We start from the raw sequence: 21,575 nt of genomic DNA, 5'->3' as shown, positions 1-21,575 counted from the left end.
CTGTGAATGTCATTTAACCAGAGCTCCAGGTGCCATCTGGATTACAGCATCTCTGGTGAAGTCTTTCCAAAGGATATTAATGGGCTGCCAATGACTACCCCCTACCCTTGGCTTGGGAGAGCAAAAGGGGAAAAGTGTCCTGTCAGAGCACACAGAAATGCTTCAGAGGGCAGAATGGATTGTGCACATGCTCAACAATGTTGACTGCTGTCACTTGAAGACTGCAGAACGTACCCATCAGGCTCACACCAGGGAAAGTGAGGAAGCAGCTATGGCATACAACTGCCTGTGAGGGAAGTATGGGAGAGTCAGGGTCTCCTATCACTTGCCCTGGGAAGGCTTGTAGTCCTGGTTATGATACTGGACGACAGCATGTGCAGAGAGCTGTCAGCTGGAGGGGACTGGTGGATGGGTGAGGAGGGGAGGAGCTGTGTCTCCTGCAGTTTGTTGCAGGGAATGTGGATTCTGGTTTTACTCCAGAAAGCAGCACATCATACACCAGAGCAGGCAAGAGACTAAGCACAGTCCTCAGTGCAGTCCTTCCAAAGGGTCTCACTTAGTTGAAGGTCTCTCCAAAATCCATCTTCGGGCTCTGTGGCTGTGGCCCTTCCTGCCTGCAGACTGTATGGTAATTCTGGCAGTTCTTACTGGCAGTTGCTGCTCCTGCTATCAGTATTATGATAATTGTCCCTGCTGGGCTGGTCCTGCTCAGGGCCATTAGCAGCAAGATCCTTTCGTCAAAGTATATCTCATTCCTGTCTTGGCAACTACAGTAAATGTCTGTCTGTTACTGAGGCTGAACGTATACAATGGCACCAGGTTGGGTCACTCTGTAGTGGGGGCTGATTTTGATATGCTTGCAGGGTTCTGGGCATGTGGAATATTCTCCCCCCACTCTGCCATCTGCAGTGCAGCTGCTATGCCTGCGGTCTCTGCCATGCGGAGAGCGGAGCAGGTGATCCCTCCCTGGTGGCAGAAGCAATGCTGATTTCCATTTAGATAGAGGAATTTCAATCTCAGCTTGATGTCTCCTTGCAACTCAAGACCCAAATTTCCAATTTGCTTCATTGTGTGAAGCCAGATGCTCTCTGCTGGCTTGGGAACTGAGACATGTTTAAGGTGCTGTACCCTAGCACAAGAGGACAGTCAGCGATTGTTTATCCATTTTTAGCTTCCCAGGGCAGCTTGCACATGTGGCTGCATGGCTCCTGCCACACACTGATATCCACTGCCCTGCCTAGGGCCCAAAGCACCTTCCCCACCTGCCAGCCCCCTGACCTCACCCTTGCCCAGAGTCAGGATGGAGTGTCATAGCCTCATGGGGAATGGCTGCAGGAACTGCACTGAAGTCTTGGGACATGCTCACCAGCAATGGAGGATGCCTTCAGGAAGGCTTTTGGTGACCAATGGTTCATTGTCCGGGTGGAGAGTGGTGACAAACGGTGTCCCTCAGCAGTCAGTCCTGGGACTGATGCTGTTTAGTATCTTCCTTAATGACATTGACAGCAGGATTGAGTGCACCCTCATCAGTTTGTGGATAACACCAAGATATGTGGTGTGGTGACAGGCCCAAGGGGTGGGATGACAACCAGAGAGATCCAGAAAGGCTGAGCAGTGGGCCCAGGAGAACCTCGTGGGGTTCAACAAAGCCAAGTGCAAGGTCTGCACCTGAGTCAAGGTAACCCCCATTACCAGTGCAAACTGGGGGATGAAAGGACTGAGAGCAGCCCTGCCAAAAAGGCTGCTGGACATGAGCCAGCACTGTGTCCTCACAGCTCAGAAAGCCAACATATCCTGGGCTGCATCAAAAGAAATGTGGCCAGCAGTCAGGGGGGGATCTGTCCCTCTGCTCTGTGCTGAGAGACCTCACCTGGAGTGCTGCATCCAGATGGGGAGATCTCAGCACAGGAGAGACATGGAGCTGTTAGAGTATATCCAGAAGAGGGCCACAAAAGCGATTCCAGGGATGGAACACCTCCATATGAGGACAGGCTGAGAACTGGGACCGTGCAGCCCAGATAGGAGAAAGCTCCAGGGAGTCCTGAGGGCAGCCTGTCACTAAAGTGTCTAAAGGGGCTGTAAGAAAGGAGGAGACAGACTGTTTATCAGGGTCTATTGTGACAGGATGAGTGGAAGCGGTTTCAAAGTAGGAGAGGGCAGATTGAGGTTGGATATAAGAAGTTTTTGATACTAAGGGCAGCGGGGCAGTGGCACAGGGTGCCCAGAGAGGCGGTGGTGCCCCGTCCCTGCAGACCCCCAGCGCCAGGCTGGGGCTCTGAGCACCTGATGTGCTGTGGGAGCCCCTGTGCACTGCAGGGAGTTGGACCAGATGACCTTTAGAGGTCCCTTCCAACTCAAACGATCCTGTGATTCTACGGTTTTATTAAAGCTGCTGCTCAGGAGCAAGGCGGTACCTGCCCCCGAGGGGAGGCAAAGTCCAGAAGACAGCATGCCAGCTCAGAGCCCGCTGCAAGGGAGACCAAAGGGAATTCCAGAGAAACCTTCCAGTTCTCCATGAACAGGGAACGCAGGAAACGGTACGCAAATCGCCTCCGGGAGCCGGCAGGTAACCGCGGGCTGAGGCGCGGCTGCCGCCTGTCGGCTGCGGGAGGGACGGGCAGGGCCGGGGCCAGGCGGCGAGGGGCAAGGCTTTGCCGTGAGGGGCGGGGCCTCGGCATCCGGCGCGCGGGTCGGGCGGCCATGTCGGGCGCTGCGCCGGGGAAGGCGGCGGTGTCGGTGTCGGCTCGGCCGCGGCGGAAGGTGCTGAGCGCGGAGGAGGCGGAGCTGTTCGAGCTGGCTCAGGCGGCGGGCAGCGGGCTGGACCCGGAGGTTTTCAAGTGAGCGGCGGCGCGGGGCCGGGGCGGGGCGGGGAGCGAACGAGCCTCCCGGCCCCGCGCTGATCCCGCCCCGCCCCGCTCGCCCGCAGGGTGCTGCTGGACCTGCTGCGCATGAACGTGGCGCCGCTCGCGGTCTTCCAGGTGCTGAAGTCCATGTGCGCGGGGCAGCGGCTGCCGGCGGGCCCCGAGAGCGCTCCCCCCGCCGCGCCGCCCGCCGACAGCCGAGGTAGGGGCCGAGCGGCGGGCCCTCCCCTCTCCGTGTCTCCCCCGGAGCTCCCCGAGGACGCGCCTGCCTTCTCCGCCCTGCGGCCTCCGCGCTTCGCCCGCCCGTCGCCCCGCTGCCTCTCGGCGCCGCCCGCCGTCCGCCCCGCCCCGGGGCCGCCGCTGGGCGCTCCGGCGGCCGCTCCGCAGGGCCGAGGGTTCGGGACCGCGCGGCGGGGGCTGCGGCTGCCGGCCCGGGGGGCGGCCCCGAGAGAGGCGGCTCCGAGGGGGGCGCGGGGCGCCCGCTCCGTGTGAGGCGGCGGTGGTGCGGCTCCTCGGGCTGCTCCCGGACCCGCCGTGCCGGAGCCCTCGCTTCCCTCGTGCTGAAAGGCGTAGCACGGAGGGGCGCGGGCCCGGCCGGCGGGTCGCGAGGCCGAGAAGCGGTGTGAGCGCCGGCGGACGGGTGCGCTTCGCTGCTCGGCGCTGCGGGGCCGGGGCTCGGGTGCTCGGCTGCGCAGACGGAGGAGGCCGGGCTGGATGCTGCCCTCGCGTCCCCTTCTCCGTCGTTCTCGGAGTTTCTGAGCGAGGACTGCCGTGTGCGGCCTACGCCCCGCGGATGGGCTCCTCCTTCCTGCTGGAGGAGATGCTCTCGGTTGCGGGCTGCCCGGTGAGAGGACGCTTACATTAAAGAGCCTCGCGTGTAGCCTCACGTGACTTTAATATACGCAGGGATGAAAGAAAACGACTTCTTGAGCAAAGTGAGGGAGGTGCGGCGCTTGGATGTTCTTCTAGTGCCGGGCCGCTGCTGCGAGCTGCTTCAGGATAGCGCTAGGCCAGCTCAGGTCTGCAGTGGCTAAACGGTCCCTTTTTTGTGAACAGCATTACTTTCTCAAGAGGAAGACCCCTATGGATAAACTTGGTCTGCCCTTATCATTTGCCTCCTGTCAGCTTGAGGTGCTGAAATGCATTAAAGAGATGGCAGACTTCCAGTGTCGGTCTTGAGGCCTTCAGTCAGTTCCCTCTCCATCGATGCAGGAGCATCTCCTGTTCAGGCACTGTCCGGCTCTGCCTGCAGTCTCTGTGTCTCTGTGCTACCGGCCTTCCAGGCCCGTGTTTTTCCTTAAAACCAACACATTGGTATCCTTGAGTATGTTGTACTGAGCTGATGAAGTGCAGGGGGAGCTCAGGGAAAAAAAGCGGCACTAGCTCTGTGTCACTTGTGGGAAATACAGTGTTATATTTATCTTCTGTGTGTCTCACTGCTGCTTTATTTCACATTTCTGCATTGTTTCATGAGGCTGGAACATGCCTGCAGGGCTAGTTGATGCACTATGCCACTGGATCACACACAGCTTACTAAGACAGCAGGATTGTGCCCATCAAGCCACTGTTTTAGTGTTTTGTCCTGTATCTGCAGAGAAGGCTGGTCTGAAGCTGGCACTGAACTGGTGCTGGCCCAGGGATGCTTTGGTCTCCTGTCTCACCACAAATGTGGTGGGTGATGTTTGTGCTGCTTTGCTGGAAGGCTTGGTCTTCCCAGCTGCATCTGGTTTTTAGGTGTGGGTTTTTTTCTTTTTTTTTTTTTTAATTTTCTGAGAGCTTTTGCTGCATCAGAACTCAGAGCAGTAGCTAACCTTGAATGAGAACTCTGGTTTCTATCAGCCCAAGCGACTTGCTGATGATGAACAGCAGCTAATTCCATTGTGACTAGAATCACCACTGACAGGCTAGGCCTCAGAAAATTCTTTGGGCAGAACTTGTCATGGCAGTGTCTTGTTGCAAGCACCCTTACTTCTGTGACTATAAAATCTCCTTAACATTGAGGAAAAGTGGATGTATTTGATTTCTTGTTTTTATTTTTCCCCCCTCAAGATCTCCTTTTGAGGATGTGTTTCTGCAGCCTCTCAGATGGGAAACATCTGTCCTTGCTTTGACTCAACTGCAGAGGGGCTGCCTTAGTTCAGTGCTCAGCCTGACCATCTGGTCATCAAACACATTTACACTTCTGTACAACTTGTGTCAGACACCACAGGTGATGTCCACACTTGGAGCGATGTGCCTGTAGTGTCAGAGGAAGATGTTTAGTACTTTTGGTTGAAGGTCATGAAAGCAGACTTCCAGAGAGGAGTCTTGGTTTGTGAGAACTGGTGATGGTGTAACACAGAACCAGGCCACTGGTGCCAGCCTTGTGTGTCTTTTACTGCACCTTAGACCGAAGGAGGATGTAAGTTGTCTGCCTGTTGAGCAGGAGCTTTACTGGAGCCCTAAGGACAAGTGTTGACATAAAGATCCCGTTAAAATGAACAAATCTTCAGCAGACTAATTCTCTCTCCTTAAACTGGGGAAGCAACTAGTTAGCTCAAACTGAAGAGGAGGAGGAATCGGGCTTCCTCGTTCCATGAGCTTTCTGGTTCTGGGCACAGTCCACCATCAGTGGCCCAGTTCAGGAGTTTGGGGTAAGTGCTAACAGGGTGACTGGGGGTATCCTCTGTGCTGGGTCTGTTCCGCAGGAGTGTTTGGTTTGCCTTGCCTCCTTTCCCTTTAGGATCTGCTGTGTGCCCTGCCAGCTCCTGTTGGAAGATGCTCCTTCTGTTTAAGAAGAGGACGGTGTGGCTTCTGCACAGGACAAGACATTGGGAAATGGGAGATGCCCACTGCTTAGCTGGGACTTGTCTGCTGACCAAGCCAGAGCTCGTTGTGCTGATACAGAATGCAGTGATTGTCCTCTATAAGCTTGCCAAGCTGCTTCGCACGGTGTTCTTCGGCGCTGCCTGTCTGCCCTTTCTCCTGTGCTTCCTCCTTTGTCAGAAGACAGACATGTGGCTGCAGTAATCCGGGTCTTGCTGTGCATCAGCTGAGGCTGCTCTGTCCAGGTTTTTTCAGTAGCAGCGATGTACTGGCATAGGCTTCTCAGGTCATCATGATGCAGGAAGGTTTTTTAAAGCAGGTCAAGATTGTTTTGCTGATCATTGTGACTGGGGTAGGGGTGAAAAGGTGCATCGCTTCCTTCCTCTTGCCCTTGTAGTAGTTATTTCAGCTTTCTTGCAGCTAAAGCTCTTAAGCAGCAGGGAATCTAATACAAATGACTTTGTATTGTGTTTTCCCATAGAATATAACCACTTTAAACTGTGATGTTCTGCTTGGAGTTGTTCACTGGTAACAATTCATAGCTGTCTCAAAATAACTGTGAGTATTGGTGCATCTGTCTGGTGTGTTTAGCTAGGTACAGCCTTGTACAAGCTGCATTCAGGGCTTTGTCACTGTAACTGACTTGGTGCTTATTTTAAAGGGGAGGGATGTGCTTTGAGCAATTTCTTCCTATTCGTGCAGGGGAGATGTGTGCATATCCATTAGAACAGTGGTGTTGGTTTTAGTCTAGATGAGGTGTGTGTATAATTTACTATTTAGTTTAATATGGTTTTTCTTATATTGTTTCCATGGTAGCTTTTCCCATCATGCCACCTTACCCTCGAGGCACCAGTGGTTTTCTGTCTCTCTATTGACAGGCATTTGTCAATGCCATGCTCGTTTATTTCTTTCCCCTAGACTCATGAATATTTTTTGATGGCCCTCTCAGTCTTTTCATCTGTTTTTCCACATTTTTCCACTTTCCAGCCCAAGTGTATTTCATAAAGTGGCTTTCCAAGGCCTTGCCCAACTCATTTTTAGTACCAAATAAGCTGTTAACATGAGGTTATTTATTTATTTATTCATTTATTTATTTATTTATCAAGGCTTCTGGATCTTTTTCGAGCTGTGGTCAAGTGTTTTAGAATGACCACTGTTGTTGCAAGGACCCCCAGTGATAGTTACCACTCCTGGATGCTGCTGGCTGGCTCAGCTGTCTTCTTCAGAGCCCTTTTATACCCACCTTCTGCTTACTCAGCCTTGTGTTGTCCCAGGGCTCATCTAGATGCGAGATTTGTAATGCAAGCTTCCTTGTTAAGGAGAGAAAGTTGTCATCAAGGTTAATGCTGTGTGGAACTTGAATATGGTGGAGGGAAGCCCTGCAGAGATATTAAGGATTTATCTTAATCTCGATGGGGCTGTCAACATGAACAAGTTGCAAAAAGAATTGGTCTTCTCTGGCTGGTGTAGGCACCTCTTCTGTTCCATGCAGAGGATGTTTGCAGTTTCATCTGAAGCTGTAAGGCTTTCTCTGAGCTAGATATTTGAGCCAACTCTTTGCTGTGCTGGGAGCTGTTTTGAACACTGTATGGGGATCACTTTCAGTATATCTTTCTGAGAGTTAATAAGCTTTTATATATATATATTTTCTTTCTCTGTGAGGTAAGAATTGACAGTGAAATGGGATTTAGAGGAATACTCTGGATGTCAGACTTGTAATTTGTGGTTTTGCCAAAATAATGAGAGGGAGGTTCGTTATGAACAGCAACTAATTCATTCACTTTCTCTCCCCTCAACCAACCTAAAAACACCCAGAAAGTCTTGCTAGTAGACTGAATAGAGCTCTGTAAAAGTATGGAACGTGTTCTCCATCTTTTCTGTGATTTGCACACAAGAAAGTGGAGGAAATGAGATTCACATGTGTGATAATGAAAGCCAGCAAAGCAACCTTTTTAGAGAAACAGAAGGTAATGGTTTTGAACAGGCTACTGTTCAGTAGGAAATGCTGTAAAATCCTATTCTTTGAAAGTTATTGAATAGGATTTGGAAATTGGGATGTTAATTTAAGCTTGCAGTTGTAGTGCTGCCTAATAATCCAGCTGAATATCTGGCTTGAGGTTGTAAGTTTTGTTCAGGTCTTTTGTGGCCTATGTAGGCCTCAGCCTTGTGTTTCCTCTCCAACTTCTCTTCAGGTGTGTGTGTGCGTGCAAGAGAAGTCATGTGTTTAAATAATGACCCACTGCTCCATTTAGCTTAATGCATGCTGTCTTAGCAAGCTACTTTAGCAGGTGCATTTGAAAACTTACTTATTTTTCCTCTTCCTTGGTTTCAAGACTGTTCCAATGGGTTATTTGAAACATACTCTGCCAGTCTTGCCTGGCCTGCTGACTGTGTCTTTGAAGGGAGGCTACTTTAACAGGGGTGCTGTCTTGGCTCTGGGGAAAACCCTGCATGCCACATTTGTATGAGCTGTTAGGAATATTTCAGCAGCTTTGGAGACCCGGAAACCCAACAGATTGAGAATGAAGAGCCATAGCTGTATACTGGGATTGGTTTGAAGAATGAGGACTAGCTGTATAAGTCTCATTGCTGTTCTCATCTCCAATGGGTGGGCAAAAGTTGAGTCCTGCTAACCCCATTGTGATTGCAAGAAAGAGAGACTTCCACTCTTATAAGCTGTTTTTTCAGTCATACTTAATTTTCTAGGAAGGCCAGCTTGCTTGCTTGGGTCCTGTGTAAGCCCTACTGCAAGACAATAACAGGAGCAGAATTTTGGGGAGTTTAAAGCCCAAGCACAGTTTGCTTTGGCGTTTTTGAATGGGAGAGAGCTAGCACTGAGCTAAATGGGGCACACACATCTGCTCTTCTCGTACTGTGTCAGGTTCTTGAGAAGGTGCAAATACAGCTGCTTTTTTGGGGGGATCATATTTGGGCAGACATGTATCAAATGAGAGACAAGTCAAACATGACTTGCATTTGTTATTTGGGCGACAGTTGCTGCGGGACAGCGAGACACATCCAGGATAAGGGCATCTTGTGTCAGCGAGCTAACTATCAGTGGAATCCTTTTGCTAGTCTGTCGTATTTGGATTGCAGAGCTTTTGGTGGTAAACTTCTTCTGCGTTTTGCATAAAGAACCCTGATATCACCGATAGTGTTTTAACTGGCAGGTTCACCAGCCATGCCTGTCGTTGCACACTTTGTGGGCTACTTTGGTTTGGTGCACAGTTCTAGAGATCTAGCTTCCAAAAATACAGTTGATTCTTATGCTGTTGAAGTAACTGGTTTGTTTTGTTGTGATTTGAAGGCTAAGAGGATGGAAGGCAGCGTATTTTGTCTGAGAATAGCTTTCTTTTACAAAGAGGTTCTTTCTCCCCAGGTTTTTTCAGCTAGGTCAGAAGATCAAGGGCCTGGCTTCTGGTAGCACTTAATGGTACAATTGCTTGTACATGGATGTAATTAGTTAGTCTACATGTGCAGGCTGAGAACGTGCACTCTTTCTGCATGTAGGCATGTGAGGAAGGGGAGAGCCCTCACTTACGTAGGGATGTACTGGTCTGCTGATAGCATCATGGTAGACTTCAATCCTTTGTGCCAGTTTTTCTCGTATATACCATAAAGTCGTGTATTGCGTTTGTGCAATTTGTTTGTTTCCATTGATGGTACTCTCATTACTCAAACTGCAGATATGCTTACAAGCTTGAGCTATACAAGGAAAAAATGCAAGGCTGGTTGGCTGGCTTGGGCTGATAACTGCTGGTAGATCATTAATGCGACTTACAATAAGAGACATTATAGAACACCTGATTTGGCTGGGATAAGTGAATGTATTTCTTTTGCTACTCTAATCCATCAAATTTTACAGATAAGAAGGGGCCATACCCTTTGTTTGGAAGTTCTCAGTTGTCTTTCCTGTACTGTGAGGTGTTAGCTTGTGGTATTGATGCGAGTGTTGTTCTCAGTTACTCCAAGGAGATGGGGCAGTTGGGTAAGTAAAGCAGATATTCCTCCAGTCTGTGCCCTTTGGTAGTACAGGATGTTCCAGGATGATCCAGATAGCCATGGAGACTCCTGTGTGTGCAGAAGCTAGTGGCATTCTGGAAGTTGCTCTGATACAATTACTTAGATGTTGCTCTCCATTTTCATTCCATGCATGTAACTGTGCATACTGAGAGGAAAACAGCTGACTGGATTCCTGTGTTTGTTTCCTCCTTTCTGTGTTCATGTTCAGTGATGCTTTTGGGAACATACTGTCCTTAATAAAAGCTGTGTAGCTCTTGTAGCCTCTCTGCATTATGTTTCTTTGTTCTTTTGTTTTTATCTTTCCTAATGAAAGTATTACTTCTCATCTGAAGTAATTCTCCCTGATGTCAGCAAACTTCAGTGTTCCACACTTACCCCCTTGTGCTATTGGTTTGCAGCACACCTTTGGCTGTCAGTCTTTCCCCTTTTGCTGGATCTGGCAGAGTGGGCTAGTGTGGCCCTTGCTTTCTTTAACTTTGACTTTCTAGCCGTTTTCTTCTCTCCTCTGTCACATTACACTGCAGACAGAGATGGTCACTTGTGCCTACGGAATTGCAGCTCTTATCTTCTGAACACAGTAAGAAAAGTTGAGAGTAGCTCATCGTAGAGGCATCTGGGCTCCTGGAAATTGCAGACAATGATAGGAAACCCAAACTTGTTCATCAAGTCACAAGTGACGTGAGCAAAAGCATTTCTTGTCTCCAGATTTTGTGACTACAGGCTTCAGAAAGAGGTGGGCAGTGGCACATCAGTTCACTTATCCCAGACTTGAGGTGTTTGATGCTCTTCATGTCCTTCAATTGCTGTTTGCGGTGCTGGTCTTCCTGTGCCAAATGAAAGCAAGATTTAATGAACAAAGTGGCAGGTTACTTTGTAGATTAAAACTTGAATTTCTAATGCAACTCATTTTGTTGTTGTGGCCCTGATTTCACAATTTTGCTTTTTATGTTGGATGCTGGATACCTCTGGCGACATCTAATACATCTAATCTAATTAGCCTTTTGCATGATTACTTAAGGAATGCTTGCAGCTTAGATGCTGTATGGGTAACGCACAAGGCTGATGCTAATTTATGCATTTGTTCTTTCAGGGAGAAATAAAAACAGTTCTGCTGTCAGTGGGACCCAGGTTCTCGTAGAAAGGAGCAGCCGGGAAGGATCTGCCCAGAGGATGCCTCGGCAGCCAAGTGCAAGCCGGCTGCAGAAAGCAGGAGCCTCTGGAAAGAACAGCGGAGGCAACAGTAGCTAAGACCTTGGCAACAATGAATTTTGATGCTTGAAGATGTATATAAGCCGTGCCTGTAAAATTGTTTATGTTGTATCTATTAAACTGGCAAACATTATTTGTAACTCATGGATTACAGCTGTTTTCTTTTTTTATTTATTCTTATTTCCAAAAATTCTGTTGGCAGTGCAGACTACTCGGTGTTCTGTGAAGGTTCCTGGTATGAAGAAAGACGCGGAACGCCTAGAATAGGGCTGAAGTTGCTGCAGAGTCGTCGTAACTCATTTACAAACCAGTGCTTCTCACTGCTTCCTTCCCTAAGACTCAGTTTAATATATTCATTCTAGTTGTATGAGCTGAAAAATCTGTGGGGCTGCATTAAGAGTGGTTAGTGTCACGGTAGGTCATATATTGTTAAAGAAAGAGCTTTGCAACGATGGTAGCTTGCGTTGGAAACCTGACTGTCTAATGGGGCTATTCTCTTGTTCTTTAGCTGATGGTTGCCTTGTCATTTCATGTGTATGCTCAGGAGGGTTTTAGCATCTTATCCTGAAAACCACTTTGGCCCCTCGTGTGAGCATGATGGTACAACAGTACTAATGATGCTAATGTGATTACTCATTTATTGTTACAGAACTCATTGCCTAATGAGCCAGGTTAAAGAGGGGTTACACCAGATAAAGGAAGAGAAAAACTTCATCACTTAGTGTAAGGTTACATGCATGTAGTTAAAGCAGCTAAGTGGATTTATTAGTGTTCAGTGTTGACATTCATCACTTCAGAGCATATCCAGGCAGTGGGTGTACTTGCTTTGGCCTTGGTAACTCAGAAGCTGTTAGTGAAATCCATTTCCCTATTCAGGATAGAGAGCCTCTGTTCTTGGTGAGGGATAGATAATGTTTCCACGAGTCGTGGAGGTTTCACAGACATTTTGGTCTGTCTGTCAGCCCTGCATAATTAAGGGATTTTGCTAGTGTTGGTATGAGTGTGAAATACTCTGTTGAAGAGCTGTGGGAATGAAGAGGCTGCAGTCTGTCTATGGATATTGGGACTTTTCAAGGGGAGTTAGAAATGGGAATAAAGTAGTCAATAGCTGGCAGTAGTATACTTTGAAGGGCATCCAAGTGAGATAGCTTATGAGGTTTTTCATCATTATCAAAGTCTGGGATGTCGTGCTCTGATCTGTGTGCAAGGAAGTGCACCTATTTCCACCCCTACACCTCCAGGAAAAGCTGAAACAATCATGCTGCCTAAGAGAGGCAAATGTAATGGTTGTCCTAGTTGAATTTGCTGGTGGAAGAAGAGCAACTGTAGAGCTGTTTTTTCCTCTGAAAGAACCCTGACTGATGCTTTTTGTCCCTTGAGCAGACTGGAGAAGTGACTCAAAAGAGTGCCTTCCAGCTCAAATGATTCTATGATCCTGAGAATAAATAGTACCTAACAACAGAGTTGGTTCTTGCTTGCATGTTCACTACCTCCTCTCTCCAGCTGGTTTAGTGTCTGCATTTGTTCTCTTTACCCCTCTGCATCTCAAGATATGTCCAATGTTGTACCTACCTACTGCTTTCAAGCTTTTGCAGTGTCTTCCACAGTCTGTGGATTGATGCTCATCTTTTCCTGATAGCCTGTTTTCCTGAGAAGATTGTCCTGCTCTCTTTTCCCTATTGCCTTGCTGAATAATAGAGCTTGATGTGTACTTTAATATCCTGTCCCTTCCAAACATTTGCAGCAAGTGAGGCACCATCAGTCCCTGCTGTGGGGGAGGGATGGCTTGCCCTGTTGTCTAGAGGACAGTGCTGCTTGGTGGGGGCACGGATCTGGGATGTTATGGTGAGATTGTTAAAGGTTGTCCGACTCTCTTAAGTATCATTCCCTGTTATTTTTCCATACAAGTTCTGATGATGCTAGGAAGGTCAACCTGGAACCTATCACACCTGAATATGGAGGTCTTGGATTGGTAGTCCAGGGCATCGGAGTGGTAGACAAGGCTGAGAAGCTAAGAAGTGGATGAAACCTTCTCCTTATCAGGCAGATAGGAGCAGCTTCATGTTCGCAGGTCTCAGCCTTCATGGGACCTTTAGCCACCTTGATCTCTGCTGGAAGGACAGCTGTATGGGAACTGTTGATCATGGCCCGAACCTCTGATTGACCACCAGAGGCAAACAGTGAGTCAGCTGTGGGAGCACAGGTGAAGGCAATTCTCCTGTGCTACTGGAAGGGATGGAGCCTGGCTGCACCTCTCCTAGACCCATTTAAGGGCTGACTGCCACTGAGGAAAGATCTCTTTCTGGAGGTTGCTCCTTGTGGAGTTTATTGTGAGCCTACAACATTGGTGAGCATTTTTCATTTATTGTCTTTCCACCGTGATAATCCTACTTAGACTAATCTCTGTACACTTATTGATTGTACAGCAGCACAGCAAGACCTAATTAGTCCTGGAGAGCGTCAGTGACAAATTCCTGACCCAAGTGGTACAGAAGAGCCCATGAGGTGCTCTGCTGGACTTCCAGCTAGTTGGCAGGGAAAAACTTACTGGGAATAGGGAATTTAAAAGTGGCGTTGGCTGCAGTGGTCATAAGGTGGTGGAGTTCAAAGAGTCAGCAGGGCAAAAAGCAAGATTGCAGTGGTAGGCTTTAGGAAAGCAAGCCTTGCAAGTGGATCTCTGAAGCAACCAAAAAGCCTCATGGAATAAGATCAAGGAGAGAAGAGGGACTCAAGAGAGGAGGTTGGTATTCAAGGTTACCTCTTCCAAGCTTGAGTGATCCTTTCCAATGACCTAGAGCTGCATCCCTGACCCTTGCCTTACAGTTCTTCCTCTCCCTCAAGCTGCATCTTGAGTCCAACCTTTATTGCAGCTGCATCCAATTTTTCTCCTAGCTTTGCAGAACTTTAAGGGTGTACAGGAGTGTCTGTTTTAAGGGTATTTAGTCATGGACATTTTTTAAAGGTCAAAGGGAGGCACTGATGAGAACCAAATCTGGTCAGTCACATTAATTTATAAGAACAGGCAAGGATGTAGGAATGCTTATTCCTGACAAGTAATCTGATGGAGGACTTTTGAGGTGGGAAAGAATAGCAAGAAGCAGAGCTCCCAGTCACACTGATTGGTGAGCTGACAAGCTACAGGTACCACTTCCAAGGAGGATAAACACTGCAGCAGGTGAGACTGTGAACCGAGGGAGCACAGACTGTAGGGCAAAGAAGCTGCAGAGCTCTGCAAAGCCACGGAGGTGTGCAGGGGGAAGGTAGAGAAGAAGGAACAGAGGAGATTGGTAGAAAAGGATCAGTCCAAAGTATAACATGTTTAGTTAGCATGCTTAATCCTGAAGCTGGTGCATGGGATATGCTAGGAGGGCCAGGACAACGTGAGGGATGAAAAGTGTCAGAGTTGGCAAGGACTGGCAAGGAGAGGGGCAAGGAAGACGGGGTGGTAGTGATAGGAGCTAAGGCTGTCTTTCTTGCCTGTTTCCCAGAACTGTGGCACTGAGGGAAGAAGGAGGAGCAGGGCTGTCCTTGTTGCAGAAATAAGGGGTGTTTTGGGGAAGCACAATCCTGAGGCTGCAAGGAGGCATGTTAGAGGATGTCTGTGCTATAGGTTTTGCAGATCCTCCCTCCGTGGGAGCATTACTTGGAACTGTGTGTATGCAGGAAGACAAGGATCCCCTTGGAAGTGTTCCCCTTAAGTGAATTGCAGGCAGGTTCCCCCGCACGGAGCAATGTTTGGTGACATGTTTAAAGGCTCATCTCCATGACTCAAGAGGAGTGGAGGAACAAGGATAAGCAAGTGGACGCCAGGAAACTGCCTAGCTGGCTGCACTCATGCCTGTCACAGAGGTACCCATTGTGATAGTCAATGGAAGTGGCTCTTCAGATCACCTCTTGGACTGAGGAGGATCACTGCTGAGGGGTGGTGTCTGTGTGCGCTTGGTAGTGAACATCAAGCTTGGTCAGCTGTTAAGTAGGATAGGGGCTTGTGGGCTGGGTATTGAACATACTCTAAGTCAGTCAATACCATACCCAGTCCCAGTCTGGGTGCTAGGAGGACCAGAGGGGCCTGTTCTGGGGACAAGGCAGTCTTGGAGCCAGTTGTGAGATCTGCTGCATGTGCAGATGTGTGAGCTTGTGATGAAGCAGCTGGTGGAATAGGGTGGCCTAGAAGGCAATTAACAGACAGCAAGAAGATGGAGAAGTGAAGGTGGACTTAGTAGTGCCTAGATATAAGGCTTTGGCAAACTATTCCTCTTCTGTAGCAGAGTGGCGCAGCAGAAGTGTGCTGGGCCCATAACCCAGAGGTCGATGGATCGGAACCATCCTCTGCTAGCACTTTCTTTTTCCCCCACCCACAGTTTTAGTTTAAAGAACGGTGTACTTCCCTGTATGCCCTTGATGGCGTGTTGGCGGTGTGGGGCCGTGCGGATCGCGTCCACCGGCTGAGCAGCGACGGAAAAAGGGGGGGGAGGGAAACGCACAAAAAATTCTTAGTGTGGCCCGTACGGGGATCGAACCCGCGACCTCGGCGTTATTAGCACCACGCTCTAACCAACTGAGCTAACCGGCCCTACTGGCAACAACCCTTCATAGGCATCCTTATAGGAACAAAAGCGTTCATCCCAGCAGAGGATGCCTTACGTCCTGCGTGCCTCCACTGCACCGCTCTGCTGTTCTATAGGAGCCGCTCCGTGCTCACGCTCTTACCCATGGCCCTGCCTCACAGCCTTGCTCAGCCCGGTGGATGACCCCATGAGATGGGAAATGCTGCAGCAAAGTACTCCTATGCCGTATGTTATATGACTATCCCATCTGCTGCGTGTGAGGGCTTTGAACTTCTCCTGGGGACTAGAACAAAAGTTATCTTCCATATTGCCAAAAGCTGAACAGCAGAAACACCCATCTGAGATGTTCTCCTGTGTTTTTGGCCATCCTGGTGTTAGCTGCCATTCTGCTATTGAATTCATTTGCATTTGTGTGGAAGCTCAGGAAAATAGATAATTGTGCAGAATGTTAAAGAATGGGGAGATGCATTTTTACACAAGTTTCTAAAAATTTGGGGACTTGGTTTTGGCCTTCTGCTGGGTTTCTGACAATGACTGCCCAACTTCCTTCCCTCTTGCATTCACATCTCATTTCAAATGGATGCAAGGAAGTGGAGGGGACCTCTTAGGGGTTGTTGTTGCATAGTGTTGATGGTGTTGATAGAATCGCAAGGTTGGAAATGACCTGCAAGATCGTCTAGTCCAACCGTCCTCCCATCACCACTGCTACCACAAGCACTAAACCACATCTCACAGCTCCTCATCCAGACACCTCTTGAACGCTGCCAGGGACGGCGACTCCACCACCTTCCTGTGCAGCCATTCCAGTGCCTGACCACTCTCTGAGAGAAAAAGCTTTTCCTCATGTCTAACCTAAACCTCCTCTGGTACAACTTGTGGCCATTTCCTCAGGTCCTGTTTGTTGCCTGGGAGAAGAGGCCAAACCCCTCCTCATTGCTGTGAGAATCCTTCTTTGTTTTTTGGCTCAAAGCTTGCTTCCTGAGGTATTTCTTGTGATAAGACTCTGATTTGCTGAGGAGGCAAGTGATGGGTGCTACCACGTGACAATCAACATCATTTTGGGAACATTTGAAAGCCCCTTCCTCCAGAGCTGCTTGCCTCCGAAAGAGAGTGCTCAGGGGGGTTTACTGGTGGAAGATCTGACCTGCGACTAAATAGCTCCAGCTTGGTATCGAAAAATTGGGGAATGATACCATCATGTCCTGTGAAAAACAGGATGCAGGTGGGCATTCCTGCTCCCTCTTATCTGCTGGCAAGGCCCGAAGGTGGGAACAAAGGAGTTTCTGCTGAGATTCCAGAGCCAGAAGCTGCAACTCCAAGGAGAGCTGACTCAACCACTTTGGATTTGAGCTGTCACTCCAAAGAGAGCTGACTCGACCATTTTGGACTTAAGTAAGTTGGTACTACCATTGAAATAAATTGGTACTACCACTGAAAAGGGGCCATCATTGCTGTGATCACTGTCATCATCAACAGAACAACAAGGCCCGACAACCCACCACTACTGAAAATCAATGACTGAACTACAAACCACGCTGGATCCATGGTGGTGGCTCTCTCCCTCTTGCTTCCTATAAAGACTCCCTGCTTCTTCTTTCCTATCTTTTCTATCGCCCTCCTTCCCTAATTCATAGTAGTATCTGTTCTCCCCTTCCCCATCTCCCTGATCGAGATTTGTAATAAACTGGTCAGACCAACATTTGAACCGTTGATTCTTAATCTCATGCCGGGTATACAGATATTAAAGAAACTTCTCTCCCTCCTATAAATTGGAGTGAGACAGGAGGGAGTGTTGATCTGCCAGAGGGGAGAAAGGCACTACAGAGGGACCTGGATAGACTGGATCAATGGGCCAAGGTTAACTGTATGAGTTTCAGTAGGGCCAAGTGTCAGGTCCTGCATTTTGGACACAACAACCCCAGGCAACCCTACAGGCTTGAGGAGGAGTGGCTGGAAAGATGCCTGATGGAAAGGGACCTTGGTGTATTGATGGACAGTTGATTGAATATGAGCCAGCAGAGTGTCTGGGTGGCCAAGAAGGCCAATGGCATCCTGGTCTGTATCAGGAATGGTGTGGTGAGCAGGACTGGGGAAGTCATCTTGCCCTGCACTCAGCACTGGTGAGGCCTCATCTCGAGTTCTGTGTTCAGTTTTGGGCACCTCAGTACAGAAAGGACATGGAGGTGCTGCAGCAGGTCCAAAGAAGGGCAACAAGGCTGGGGAAGGGCTTGGAGAATATGGCCTATGAGGAGAGACTGAAGGAACTGGGGCTGTTTAGTCTGGGGAAAGAGAGGCTGAGGGGAGACCTTATGGCTCTCTTCCAATAGCTGAAAGGTGATTGCAGCAGAGCGGGTTGGTCTCTTCTCACTGGCGACAGATGACAGGATGAGGGGAAATGGCCTCAAGTTGCACCAAGGGAGGTTTAGGTTGGATATCAGGAAAAAATTCTTTACAGAAAGGGTTGGTAAGCACTGGAATAGGCTCCTCATCATCTCTGGATGTGTTTAAAAACCATTTGGATGTGGTGCTCAGGGACATGATTTATTGGAGGGTTGTTAGAGTGATAGTGTGTTAGGTTGCGATTGGACTTGATGATCTTTAAAGTCTTTTCCAACCTGAGCAATTCTATGATTCTTTAGTATGCTTTGCTGGCTATTCCAGTTTAAATTTTGCTATTGAATACACACATGCACTCTTTGCATATCAGACAGGAGAAGATACAGACACTTGCCCCCCAGCAGCTGGCACTATGCATATAAAGGGTGTGACCCACAGCTGAGCTTCAGCCACTGGTTTGAGCCCCACACTAGCCTCATTTGTGCTGGTGCCCCCCAGCAACTGGTTTAGAAGCACACACCTTTCCTGCCCTAGTTGCCAGGAGTAGGGAACTCCACTTCAGTAGTGGACATCATAGGCCGGAGCTTCCTACACCCTGATCTGTCTCCAGTAGCTGGCACCTAGTCACTCATACCAATTCTCTCTGGAATTGGAAGAAGGCCTGGCTGATCTGAGAAATTGTAAATATATACTATGAGACAAATAAATGTGACAGAGTTCTTGAGTTACAAACCCTGATGTTTTATATAACCCAAAACCAGGCATACAAAATGGGTCAAACAAACCACACTCAAACAAATTTTCTCACTCTCTTTATTTGTAGTTGAGAGAGTCTAGATAACTATCTCGTTTCTAAACATCTACAAGACAGATGAAAAAACTAGAAGTAATCTAGAACATAACATTAGTAAAGAATTGGTCTATCCACTATAAGCTGAGTTTTAATTTATTCTGAATTTCATCTCTGTAAAGAGATGAAAAAAAAGATAGGTAGGCAAGAAGATACTATGTGCAATAACACATTAATTCATGGCTTTATTTTGCTTACTTTACAGAGTTCACTACATATTCTTTCTGGGTACTATCTCTCACCCCAAATTGATAGCAAGACTGTCCACACATTTTGTATTTCTCCTTATTTATTTTTTGGATGTACAATGTCGTATTCTCAAGTTGTACTAAAAATTAACTTTATCCATATGCCATGAAGTTTTATCTGGACCTTTAAGTCATCAAGGACTATTTCATTTTATTTTTGAAGTACAAATCAACTATCTGAAACCCAGTAATGTACTTGTCTTTTTTTGCAGTGTTTTCTTTACTTCTTCGTTTCTCAGGCTATAAATAAGAGGATTGACCAGGGGAGTGAGAATAGTATAAAAAATAGAGAAGACATTGTTCGGAGATATTTGAATACTATGATAAGGAAGGACATAGACAGCTAATATTGACCAGTAAAAAAGTAACACCACAATAAGATGTGAAGAACAGGTGGAAAAAGCTTTTTTCCTTCCAGCGGAAGAAGGAATTCTCATGACTGTGATAATGATGTAGACATAAGATGAGAAAGTCAAGAGAAACGGAGGCAGGGAGCATACACCTGCCACAAAAGAAGTGACAAGTCCCACCATGTGAGTGTCACTGCAGGATAGTTTCATCACTGGAAAGCAGTCACAGAAGAAATGTTCAATTTCATTAGGGCCACAGAAATCTAAGTTTGAGATCAGGAATGTTAATATAGAATTAAACAGAAAACCACTTATCCAAGATGCAGCACCTAGCTGGCGACAGAGCTTGTGGTTCATAAGGAATAAATAGTGCAAGGGTTTGCATACTGCTAGGTACCTATCATAAGACATCACTGCTAGAAGATAACATTCTGCAGCTGCCAAGCAACCGAAGAAATAGTACTGTGCAAAACATCTGACAACTGATATTCTTCTATCTCCACTCAGATAATTGAGCAACAATCTTGGCAAGATGTTTGAGCTGTAGCAGATACCCAAACAAGCCAAATTGCCCAGGAAGAAATACATTGGGATGTGAAGAGACTGATTAGCCACCACCAGCGCAATGATGAAGGTGTTCCCTGTTATGGTCATAATATAGGTCATCAGGAACATTAGGAAGAGAAGATAATCCAGCTCAGGGCCATTTCCAAATCCAAGGAGAATAAATTCTGTAACAACTGTTTTGTTTTTCCATTCTAGTTTTGACATAACTTTTTTTTAGCGATGACAAAGGAAATTCTGCATGCTGCATTGCTGCTGCTGAAACGCACCACTCACTTCCTCATTGTGCTCACATCGGCTATTTGGTCTCCATAAATGTTCAGCAAGCATTGATGAATGTCAATGGACAAATTTTTTTCTGCATGGAGGAATTCAGTGACACACTTTTGCTTTGTTTGCACTTCCATGTGCTGTGGTTTAACATAGTGAGTGGCTCAGCAGCACACATTCATTCACTCACTCCCCCACTTCCCAGTGGAATGGGGAGAGATTCGGAAAAGAAAAAAGTAGAACTCATGGGTTGATATAAAACTATTTTCTAAGATAAAGAAAAGGAAAAATATAATAATTATGATAATATATACTTATATATATATATACATATATAAATGTGTATAACAATTGATGCACAAGCAATTGCTCACCACCCCCTGACCATCGCCCAGCTAAGCCCCCAAGCAGCACAAGAGCCAGATGAACTTCCACTATTTTCAAAACTCTTTCCACATGATGTCATGTGGTATGGAATATCCCTTTGGCCAGTTTAAGTCAGCTGTCCTAATTCTGTTCCTTAGTCCCTTCACTGAGAATGGCCTTGGCTCTCTACAACACTGCTTAACATTGGTGTGTTATCAACACACTTTCTTCATGCCATCAGTTTTTGTCTCCATTTCTAGTCTACAGAGAGAAGAGAGTGCTTTGGACTGCAATCCATTCAGCATGTTTTTTAAATCTACTTTGTATGAGCTAAATCATTTACTGACATTTTCTGTTTTCTTTTCACTGGTAAGAACAGGAGTTTAGATATTAGCTCAGAAGTCAGAACATCCTTTCTGATGTTGCTTACCACCTGCAGGGACTACAGACAGATTACTAAGTACTGTAGCAGTAAAGGCTATGTGAGGACACCCATCTATTAACTTAAATCTGGAATACTTATGATAGCATATCTTTTTAAGACTTAACATTTCTTTCCACATATTTAATACAAAATTTCCTGTTAAAGTCTTATTAATTCAAAACCCTGATACTTAACTTAATTGACAACATTTGAAAACTGAAACTGTGGAAAGCGTGTCTCATTTCTGTGCCAACTAATTTCAGATTTCAGACCAGTACTGTTTCTTACCTGGAAGGGCAGGAATGTCGAAATCCCATTCAACAGACTTTCATTTCTTAGGGTTTGGATTCCAACTTTTTTTTTCCCCAGAAATTTCATTTTCACATGGAAAACAACAACAACAACAACAACAACAACAACAAAGAATTACATTTCTCTCCATGCCCAAGAATTTTAATGTTTTAATGTTTTCCTCTTTTTAAATTATCAGTACATATGGACTATTGTTTCCCATTCTGTCAGTTAGAAATGTTCCTTCCTTCACCTCATTCCTTAAAAGCCTTTTCAGAGTGGAGACTAATGAATCATCCCAGGAGTAATCAAGTAAACAAAAGCCTTAGACAGGTTGTTGTCATGAACTTCATATGTACAGGTGTTAAAGTCTAGAACTCACTATGACCTGCATTCAGTGCCAGACAGC

General features: G+C 47.1%; 2 protein-coding genes and 1 non-coding gene across 4 annotated transcripts; 1 reads left to right on the top strand and 2 right to left on the bottom strand.

Moving 5' to 3' along the window:
• The first annotated feature begins 2,622 nt into the window (after positions 1-2,622).
• LOC146543519 (mitotic-spindle organizing protein 2B-like) lies at positions 2,623-11,038 on the top strand. 2 transcript variants are annotated; one of them, XM_085233845.1, is made up of 3 exons: positions 2,640-2,837; positions 2,927-3,063; positions 10,780-11,038. In XM_085233845.1, exons 1-3 carry the CDS (start codon positions 2,701-2,703, stop codon positions 10,935-10,937), a joined length of 432 nt encoding a protein of 143 aa, XP_085089971.1. In that variant the 5' UTR covers positions 2,640-2,700; the 3' UTR covers positions 10,938-11,038. The 2 variants fall into 2 exon arrangements, with proteins under 2 accessions (XP_085089970.1, XP_085089971.1); XM_085233844.1 differs by lacking the exon at positions 10,780-11,038 and having other exon boundaries at positions 2,623-2,837; positions 2,927-4,286.
• A 4,359-nt stretch (positions 11,039-15,397) lies between these two features.
• On the bottom strand, positions 15,398-15,471 carry TRNAI-AAU (transfer RNA isoleucine (anticodon AAU)). Its single transcript has one exon. It is a non-coding gene; the product is annotated as a tRNA-Ile (tRNA).
• Positions 15,472-19,074: 3,603 nt separating this feature from the next.
• LOC100550402 (olfactory receptor 8A1-like) lies at positions 19,075-20,022 on the bottom strand. Its single transcript, XM_031555186.2, has one exon. The coding sequence runs from the start codon at positions 20,020-20,022 to the stop codon at positions 19,075-19,077; it is 948 nt and encodes a 315-aa protein (XP_031411046.2).
• Positions 20,023-21,575: the final 1,553 nt, after the last annotated feature.

The sequence above is a fragment of the Meleagris gallopavo genome, chromosome 12 (assembly GCF_905368555.1).
Source record: "Meleagris gallopavo chromosome 12, MGAL_WU_HG_1.1, whole genome shotgun sequence".
Classification (NCBI taxonomy): Eukaryota; Metazoa; Chordata; class Aves; order Galliformes; family Phasianidae; genus Meleagris; species Meleagris gallopavo.
This window is presented reverse-complemented; position numbering and strand designations above follow the sequence as displayed.

Coding starts and splice junctions, on each gene's coding strand:
- LOC146543519 (XM_085233844.1), top strand. CDS start 2,701: ATGTCGGGCGCTGCGCCGGGGAAGGCGGCGGTGTCGGTGTCGGCTCGG. Junction 2,838..2,926: donor CTGGACCCGGAGGTTTTCAA/GTGAGCGGCGGC, acceptor GCTCGCCCGCAG/GGTGCTGCTGGACCTGCTGC.
- LOC100550402 (XM_031555186.2), bottom strand. CDS start 20,022: ATGTCAAAACTAGAATGGAAAAACAAAACAGTTGTTACAGAATTTATT.